We start from the raw sequence: 10553 nt of genomic DNA, 5'->3' as shown, positions 1-10553 counted from the left end.
GACATATTTGAAACGCGGACTTGGGGGGGGGGACCAAGGGCAACATACGTAACCTAAACATCTGTACCCCCATAATATGCTGAAATAAAAGAAAAAGAAAAAAAAAGAAATATCATGGATACAGATGTTTTTAGCAATAGTCATAATAATTGAAACCTCTCATTAAAATAGAACTAAAATAATTCATTATCAACCACACACCAATTATTTTCCAAGAACTTCTTATCACTAGGCCTCTTGGTTTTTTACTCTAAACTATATTTGTTGGTTTCATTCCTTCTAGAAATTTCCTTGTTCACAGTTTTAACATGGAGATTCAGCTTATCCTCATGGGGCTCTCTACCTCTCTGAGGGGCACTACCCTATTTTTGTGCTCTTTGCCATCACCTATCAAAACCACTTGGTGGGAAATGGAGCCATTCTGTTGGCCATTGGGACTGAGATTAAATTGCATGCTTCCCATGTATTACTTTTTGGCAAATTTATCCCTCTTCAAAATGTTCTGACCATCAGGTCCCCAAGATGCCCGAGAATCTCTTGATTGAGGAGCAAAGCATTTCTTTAGTTGCGTGTGCTTTGCAACTGTATTTCCAGATGGGCCTTGGCTGGGAATGAAGTCTTCTCTCTCACGGTTGTAGCCTATCACTGGTATGTGGCCATTTACTTCCTCCTTCATTACACCTGGTCATGACCAAGATTCACTCCGTCTGTCTGGTTTCTGGGACCTGGCAGCTGGGTTTCTCAATTCCCTCCTCCACATACTGTTCACCTTCTGCCTGTCTTCCTGCGAGCCTAATCAAGCTAATCAGTACCACTAACACATCCTACCGGTGATAGCCCTGTCTTGCTCATCTACCTACGTGGCAGAGATGCTTGCTTTAGTATTAGGAAGTATCTTGGCAGGCACCTGCCTGACCACCTTTATCTCTTACATGTGCATCATCTCCATCATCCTGAAGATACAGGCTCTAGAAGGCTCTAGAAGGAAGGCGCCAAAGCCCTTCTCCGTATGTGCTGTGGTCTGTCTGTGCTAGAGCACAGCCATATTTACCTACATGCGCCCCTCCTCCAGTTGGTGCTCCCCTGCCCGACAGGCTCATCTCTTTGCTATATGGAGTGCTCACCCTGATGTTAAACCCCATGATTTATGGCCTGAGAAACATGGAGTTCAAAGGAGTGCTCAGAAAGTTTTGTGTCATAGAACATGTCTACACAAACAATATTAAATCAGAATGACCCAGTGTTCCACTTTGAATTGGAAAAAATTCATAGAAAAATAATTTTCTATCAATATATAGAATACATGCCTACATATGCATAGAAATTTATAGACATACATACATAACATATAACTTTAGTTATGTCCATTTACATTTATATGTATATGTCTATCTCTGCCCAGTAGGAACTTAAAATTTATCATCCAAAGTAGATGTTTTGAGAGTAAACAGAAAGCTGTTATTAATTACACTAGCATTAGAAGTATAAACTGGACCTGTCTTAAGTAAACTTGGACCTATTGCCATCTATATCCATACCTATATCCCTGCTTGTATCTACTTATATCAGGTGTATATATATGGTTTACATCCTGTATCTAATCTAGCTATGGATTTTTCTTTTTTTCCCCTTAATTGCTTATTGTACATTTGTAAATTGCTAAGAGAGTAGATCTTAAATGTACTCATCACAAAAAAATGATTTAAGTATGTGCAGTGATAGGTATGTTAGTTTGATTTAATACATTCACAGTATATACCTGTATAAAAATATTATATTGTATACTGTGTGTGTGTGTGTGTATTTGTTTCAATTTTATCCTAAAGCTGCAAAAAAAACTAAAGTGGTCAGCATAACCTATTATATAATAAAGAAATATTATCTCTGTTGAAAACTAAAAGGGGACAATTTTATGATATTATCAAATTAATAAGATATAAATGAAAATATTTTTATTCTGTTATTTGTAACCTGTTTAAAAGGTACAAAATACCTAGATATGGCCATCTGGTGAAACAGCTAGGGAGTAAAGCCTGTACGTTGATCACCCAACTGTGTTTGTTATCTTTTATTAATATAGTCACTCCTACTTTTTAATTGATGAATGTTATCATGCTATGTCTTTTTCCATACTTTCACTTTCAACCTACCTGTTTTGTTTTGTTTTATGTGAGTTTCTCGTAGATAGTACATAGTTCAGCCATGTGTTTTTGTCTACTGTCCAATCTATGTCTTTTAATTTGTGTATTTTATTGCATCATTTACTTTTAAAATAATCATTGATATGTCATAATTTGTCTGCTTTTTATATGTTTTCTGCTTGTTTCTTCTGTTTTTCATTTCTCTGCTTTCCATTTATTGATTTTCTGCTGTTTTCTTTAATACTTTTAAGTATTCCATCTTTTTTATTAATACTCTTTTTGATTACAATGTATAGTTTTTTATGCCAACTAGTGTCATAATTTTCCTTTCAACCATAAAATACAATTTAAGAAACCCATGAGAAGTATAGTCTATTATAATTATTTCTATTTGTACACAATCTGTTCTTTATGATGTTCCCAGGATTATTCTCTTATCATTTCTTTTCTATTTAGAGAGTTTCCTGTAGCAATTCTTTAAGGATATGTCTGCTAGTTACAAATATTCTTAGTATTCCTTCATCTGAGAATATATTTATTTCCCTTGAAATAACTGACAGTTTTTTCCTTTCTTTCTTAAAAAATATTGTGCTACTTCCTTCTTGGCTCCACTGAGAAATCCATTGTCATTCAAAGTGGTGTTCCCTATAGGTAATGTGTTGTTTCTCTCAGGTTGCCATCAAGATTCCTTTTTTTGTATTTAGTTTTCAAACAAATATAATGTGGTTTGGTGCAGATTTATTTGGCTTTATCCTATTGGAGTTTTTCTCTGCTTTTTGAATCTGTACATTTATGCCTTTCACCAAATTTAGGAATTTTTTGGCCATTATTTTTTCAGGTACTTTTTCTGTTTCACATTCATTCTCTCCTGGGACTTTGAAGATGTAAATGACAGCACTTTTGTTATTTCCCCCAAATCCTTAAGACTCCTTATATTTGATTATTTTTAGTTATGTAATTTCCATTTGGTTCTTTCTTATAACCTCTATTTATTTGATTTGTTTTCTCAGGGAAAAATTTCCATTCCTGTCTGAGCCACACTGTGGCTTCTCTGTCTTCCTAGAAAACCATGCTTTGTTGCACCTTCAAATTTTAGTATAAGCAAATATTATGTACATTATTCTGCATTATAATTTTTTCACTTAACAGCACAGACTAAAGATCACTTTAAATTGGTCTTTCATACATATACATACTCACATATATAATTACTGATATGTTCTTATATACATATATGCACACATGCATACATATATGATACATCCCACAATATGTAATTTTTGATCCTTGTTGAGATTCAATTTTGTGGTGAGATATGTGATCCATTTTTTAATTGTTTCATATATGCTTGTAAATAATCTCTCTTTTTAGGAGAGTATATATACTATATTATTTCAATGTATGCATTTTCAAGTTTATCAAAGTATTTACATCTTTGATATTTCGCAACTGGTATATTACTAGTTTACTTATTTAAGCTATTTTGTTGGGTTTATACAATTTGTTGATCTTTTATTCTTATTTATTCCATTGGATGATGACTTTTTAATTAGAGACCAATTTACGTTCACTTCTTTCTTTAACTTTTTTTAAATCGACAAATAATATTTATGTGTTATTGTGTACAACGTGATGTTTTGAAGTATATATACATTGTGGAATGACTAAATTTAGATAATTAACATATGCTTTACCTCACATAATTATCATCTTTGTGCTGAGAACACTTTACATTCACTCTTGTTATATTTTTCAAGAATACAGTATGTTGTTAAATATAATCGCTATGCTGTATAATACATCTCTTCACCTTATTCCTACCAACTGAAATTTTGTATCTTTTGATCAATATCTTCCAACCCCTTCCCCAAACCCCAACCTCTGGTAACTACTATTCTACTCTCTACTTCTATGAGATCAACATTTTTAGATTCCACATATGAGTGAGATCATTATGTTAAGTGAAATAAGCCAGGCATACAAAGATAAATACATTTATTTCTAATTATAAAAGAAACGGCAAGAAAATGAATGAACTAAAAACTGGCATCAATATCTGCATTATAGTAGCCAGATCTGAGGTAAAAAGAAAACAGTAATATCCTAGTCAATTCTTTCAAATGTTCAGAAGAAAAAAATTAAAATTAAAATTATTAAGAAGAGTAACTGAAATATGGATTTACTCTGCTTGAACTTCACAAAATGAACCTCACATTAGCTGTGTATTTGCATCACAATATTAGCTTGTAATAGTATAAAAACTATTACCATTAGGTCAATGTATTGAAATTAAGCATTTAGAACAAAGAAACACATTGCAAAATGTATCACACTTTACAGAATCTTGCAGTTAAATTGCTGGCATCTCCCTTCTGTTTCTTTGGGATGCCAGGCTGGCTGTCTCTCTGCTCCCTTCCCCACCTGTCCCTCATTCTCTTTGTCTTTCTAAAGGGTAAAATAAAGTTTACTTATATGTCTTAAAAAAAGAATGTTGCAATTAAAAAAACATATAGATAGAATGATTCATATTTGAACGCTTCCTTTGAGGCTTCTTACTTGAAAGTGAAAGAGAGAAAGCAAAATACCATTGAAGAAATGCTTATTTTTCTTATGTTGCTATAAACATGGTGATTGATAGAGATGAGGAAAAATAATGTGATGAGAAGCTAAACTGTATTCCTATGTCAGAAAATGTTTCTGAAGAAAAAGAGAAAGCAATAAGGTTTGAGAAAGCAATAAAGGTTTGGAAACAAATTTTAAAATAAATCAGTATTGTAGGAGATCCATGAAATTATCTAATATTTGTACAAACCTATTTCAATAAATAAATATCCAAACATCATTTCTATGAGTCAAGCAAGCAAAGATATATTGGTGAAGATGATTTCTCTAGTAAACAAAAATCTTATACAGAAAGAAATATGTAGATGTTCACCTCTAATTGAATGGTTCTTTTGTCTGGATTATTCTTTTTTTAAAAATTCATATGGTAGAGTTAATATCCTACATCAAAAGCCAAACTTTGCAGCAAATATTTGAGTTTTATAAAGAAAAATGTATTTAAAATATAGTCATAACAATTGTCAAACAAGGATGGAAGTCATGTTTCTTTTTTATCTTTATATTGTGGAAATTTTCTAAAAAAATTTTAGAGAATGACATTTTGTAATCTATGTTATCAAATTGCCTAGTTTACTAGTTTCAAAGGTCAACAATATATAGGAAATTTTATTTTATAATGTCTTTGCCTGTTCCTTTGCATAATTCATGTTATTTAATGTGTAAATATTTCACAATGTACATCTGAAATACAAAAACTCTTTTTTGTGCATAATGCAAAAAGACATTATTTCACTTAAAAATTAATACTCCCCAAATATTATTGTCATATATCCAATTGGAGTTCTTAGTTTTGTAATTGACTTACTAGTTCTTACACATTGTGCTTGCCTGAATTGGGATACAAATAAGGCCTATACTTTGCAATCGATTATTAAGCCTCCTAAATTTTGTTCTGTAAGTTTACATTTATTTATTTATATTTCTCACAATTCTGTTTTTGAATAAACTGGCTTGTTTGTACTTCAGAGTTTCCCAACATCTGGGTATTGCTGGATGCATTCCTGTGGTGTCATCTTCCTCTAAATTCTACTGTTTCCGTAAACTAATTGCTAGATATAAAGGTTCGATGATTTTTTTTTTTTTTGGCAAGATGACCAATATCAGTGATTACCTCCCTTCTAGTATTATCAGAGCCATTGATGATCAGTGCCAAAATTTATGATGTCATTAGATTTTACAAAGTGATATTTTAATTCTATCCACCTTCTTCATCTATTAGCTGAAATCATTCTTGATGACTAGCACCCCCACCATGCATACACCCCAACTATTTGGCAACCCTGATATCCTCATGTAACTATTACATAGGAAATACAGGGTATATTATTTTTATTTTATTTTTTTAACCTCTTTTAGTGAGTTGATCCCCTAACATTCTCCTAGTTTCACCAAATATTTTAGGATTATTTGGAACTTCTGAATTTAAACATATCTGATGTGTTAAATTCACTCCCATTGTTCTCCATACTGATAGACAAATGCCCAATATTTTCCAATGGAAGTGTAAGTTGATGCCGCCGTTCATTTGTCATGACCCTACTTGACAGCATTCATGCATTCTGATGTGACCACGAAGTCCCCAGTTTGCCTTATGTAAATTCTACTCCTAACCTCTGGCCTACCATTTCTCCAAGGAGCTGTGATTATTTTTACAGGAAATGGTTTTTAGATACCACAGTCTCACACTGGAAGTGTTTAATGCTATTAGATTAATCATTATTTCGATTAACTACTAGGGCATATGCACATTTTAAAAGTAAAATATATCATGAGTTCTTATATTTTTTAATCTTGCATTTTTGTTGTTAAAGAAGATGGTTATTTTGTGTAGAAGATTTTATATATTTTACCTCAGAATTGAGTATGGACTGTTAGGAGAACAGTTTTAAAGAATTTTGAAGTTCTTTGTATTCAGGTTATGGTACATGAAGGATACAGTCAAATTACTTTGTTTGAAAATCATTTGGAATAGTTCCAATGTAAGACATTTTTTCTTAATAAAAATTCTAAAATTTGATGAACTGTTTCATAATATTTGCATGCTACCTGGTTCAAAATTGTTTCTTTTTTAAAATTTTATTTTAATTGACAAATAATAGTTGTATTTATGGGATATATGTGACATTTTGATATGTTTGCAATGTGCAATGATTAAATCAAGCTAATTAACAAATCTATCACCTCATATACTTTTTTTGTGGTGAAAACATTTAAAATCTACTCACAGCAATTTTGAAATATACAAGATATCATTATTTTAGTCACCATTCTGTGCAATACATCATTACATCGTATTTCTCTTGTCTAACTTAAACTTCCCCCCCTTTGATCGGTGTCTTCTCTTTCCGCATCAATTCCCCTTCCCCGTTATTCTACTCTAATTCTATGAGTTCAACTCTTTCAGATTCCACATATGAGTGAGATCATGCAGTCTTTGTTTTTCTCTGCCAGCTTATTTCACTTAGCATAATATCCTACAGGCTCATCCATGTTGCCACAAATGACAGGATTTTGCCTCCTTTTAAGGCTGAATGGTATCCCATTCTGTATATTTACCACGTTTTCTCTATCAATTTATCTGGTGATGGACACCTAGGTTGCGGTCATATCCTAGCTATTGTGAATAATGCTGCAATGAACATGGGCGTGCAGATCTCTCTTTGACATACTGATTTCAATTCCTTTGCATATATACCCACGAGTGGGATTGCTGGATCATATAGTTGTTCTATTTTTAGTTTGCTGAGAAATCTCCATACTGTTTTCCATAATGGCTGAATTTTTTAAAACATAAGTGTGAAAGTTAACTTCTTTTTGAAAGAAATTAGTGATATAGGGAAAATTAAGACTAGATGTTTAAAAATATATCTACCATTATGTGATTGTAATTTTGCTGGCAAAAATGATGTAAACAAATGAACTCTAAAAACTCATGTATACATAATTTCACTTAGAAACAGAATTCTCTAATGTGTTTTTAAATGACCCAAAAAGAACCCTAAATAGGTTTATTACCCAGTTTAAATTAAAACAAAAAAGTGCTTCAGATTTATGTGTAAGATTAAATTCTGCCAACATGTTTGCCTAATTTTGGAAATATGTTATTAAAAATGTCATGATTTAGTAATCACAACAAATAATGTATTGTTCCATTTTGGTATAAGATATGTTGTGCATTTGTATTATGATGGTCTCAATTTTGGCATTCTCACTTTGTCAATCCAATTATATTTCACCATTTAGTTTGTGACCTCAAATCTACATTTATGATACTAATGTATTTGTTGATAGGTAGTAGTAGTAGCTGGCATGGTATGAACACCCCCTTCCCATCCCATCTATGTTAACTCTAAATTTATTTCAGGGATGCCAAGCATCTACTTTCAAAATTCGCTCTTCCAACCATTGCTTACAACTTGAGAAGGTGTAATATGTAGCTATGGCCAATGTGATATGGGTTATATTTACTGCGTGAGTGAACCTTATAAAAAACAATAGACAAAGCTTCATTTCCCCTGTGACATCTTCATCTTTAGCCTTCATTCTCTGTGGGTCATGGACGGAGTGCCTAGTAATTCAGAGACCATTCATGAACCTAGGGAAAATAATGTTGAATGGTAGAGCAAGAAGATTGAAAGAACCTGCTTCTTTGATGACATCATTGAACTGCTGTATATACTGTTGACTCCCTAACATTAGACTTCTGTTGCATGAGGCATAATTCTACTCACTGGTTTAAAGTGAATGAACTGGTATTCTCAGTTATTTTACCCAAACATATGGAGACTTCAGAATTTTCCCTGTAATTTCATTCAGTAGGACAAAATTTTTCTCCAGTGAAATCTAAATAACTTAATAAGGCCCAAACCCAGAGTGGATACTTCATTATCACATTATTCTAAGTGAATTAACTTGACCCATTATGGAAGGTCAAATTCATTATACATACTAATTCTCTCCATCTCACATTCACATATCAACAAATACATGGCACAAAATACACTTAAGTATTTTGTGACATATGCATGTTTCACGTGCACATACGCTTATAGGTAAATGTGTATATTCGTATATAGAAATTAGAAATGATATATATATTTTTAGAAAGATGTTAAAATATATACTGTGATACATAAGAGGGCTGTCTGGAAAGTATCCAGCCATGTAACATGAAAAATTATATTAACAATGGCTGGATACTTTCCAGACAGCCCTTGTATTTATGTGAAAGTGTGATGTACGTTGCATTATAAACATTCTTCACATGAAGAATATGGAGTTGTGGAGATAATGAGAATGCTAGGAATAGGGTAGGAATTAGAGGGAAGGGAACATTTGGGATGGAGATAATTACGAAAGATCAGTAAAATCTAAGTTATAGTAGGAGGTGATGCTAAAGTAAAGAAGCAATGTTCCCTGTTGAAACCACTAATGTTTTAGAAATGCAAACACTTTCCTAATCTCTGTCTGCATTTTCTTGTTACGGAAGCTCTACACAATTGGGTTTAATGCGGGAGTCACATGAACATAGAATGCAGCTATCTCCTTGTCCTTTTCAAATGTGTAGCTGGAAGCAGGGCGAATGTATGTGTAGATTACAGGGGAATAGTAAAGGGACACCACTGCAAGGTGGGACGAGCATGTTGAGAAGGCCTTCTGCTTGTCTTCTGCTGTGCGGATATGGAGGATGGCAACAATAATACCACCCATAGGAGATGCAGGTGAAGGTTGAGTCCCCTGTGGCCAGAGTAATATCACCAATGTACACCATCACTTCATTGATTCTTACGGGGCTACAGGGCAGAGCCAATAGTGGGAGTATCTCGCAGAAGAAGTGGTCAATGGTATTTGGCCCACAGAAAGTCAACCTCAGGATGAGACCCGTGTGCACCCAGGAATTGGTTACTGTAATAACCATGACAGTGCTGAGCAAGGCCACACACATACAGAGGTTCATAATAGTACTGTAATGAAGAGGGAAACAGATGGCTATGTAGCGATCATAGGCCATGGTGGTAAAGAGAACCATTTCAGCACCCAGTGACCATGTGAAGAAGAAGAGCTGGGACATGCAGCTCCCATATGAAATTGTGTTTCCTGGTGTTAGCATGGTCCCAAGAATTTCTGGTATGATGCTTTTTGTGCAGATGCTGTCCACAATAGCCAGTGCCAGAAGAAAAACATACATGGGGGTATGCAAGGTGTTGTTATAGATTATAGCAATGACAATAAGCATATTACCAAGAAAAGCCACAAGGTAGATGAAAAAAAACAAAAAAACAAGGAAGAGAATTTCCTGGAGTTCAGCATTTTGGGTGAAGCCCAGAATAATGAACTCAGTTATGATGCTGTGGTTCATCCTGCTTGGGCGATTAAATGGCAGACTTTGCACAGAGTGAACAACTGAGAATTAAAGGGATCTGTGTGTTGCTATTAGACAATGCGGGCTGTGTGTGTGTGTGTTGTGTGTGTGTGTGTGTGTGTGTGTGTGTGTGTGTGTGCACCTAGTGATTTGATTATTGATTCAATACAACTTTGCAGCATGAATTTCCTTATGATGGAGTTCTGTCTTCCAGGCAGTATCCACTCTTCTCCAGAAAGATCCCATTCTCTGATGTGTATTTTTCCATGGATGACTCAGATAAGCTGGAGAACAGTGGTTGAAAAGAAAAACATAAGAAAAATAAATGTCTTAAAATATTCCAATATTTCATTTTGACTTGAAACTTGTCTGAGTATAATCTATCTATCTATCTTCAATGGAAATATAATATAATTACATATCTCCAT

The 10553-nt window shown here is 33.5% G+C and overlaps 1 protein-coding gene across 1 annotated transcript; it reads right to left on the bottom strand.

Annotated features, from left to right (window-relative positions):
* Window positions 1-9191: 9191 nt before the first annotated feature.
* On the bottom strand, window positions 9192-10122 carry LOC105815654 (olfactory receptor 13G1). The gene is given in 2 exon segments (XM_012650850.1): window positions 9192-9464; window positions 9466-10122. Coding segments are annotated over 2 exon segments (930 nt in total).
* Window positions 10123-10553: the final 431 nt, after the last annotated feature.

The sequence above is a fragment of the Propithecus coquereli genome, unplaced genomic scaffold (genome assembly GCF_000956105.1).
Source record: "Propithecus coquereli isolate 6110/MARCELLA unplaced genomic scaffold, Pcoq_1.0 Scaffold340, whole genome shotgun sequence".
Classification (NCBI taxonomy): domain Eukaryota; kingdom Metazoa; phylum Chordata; class Mammalia; order Primates; family Indriidae; genus Propithecus; species Propithecus coquereli.
Note: the sequence above shows the minus strand (reverse complement) of the source record. Positions and strands in the feature narration are given on the sequence as shown.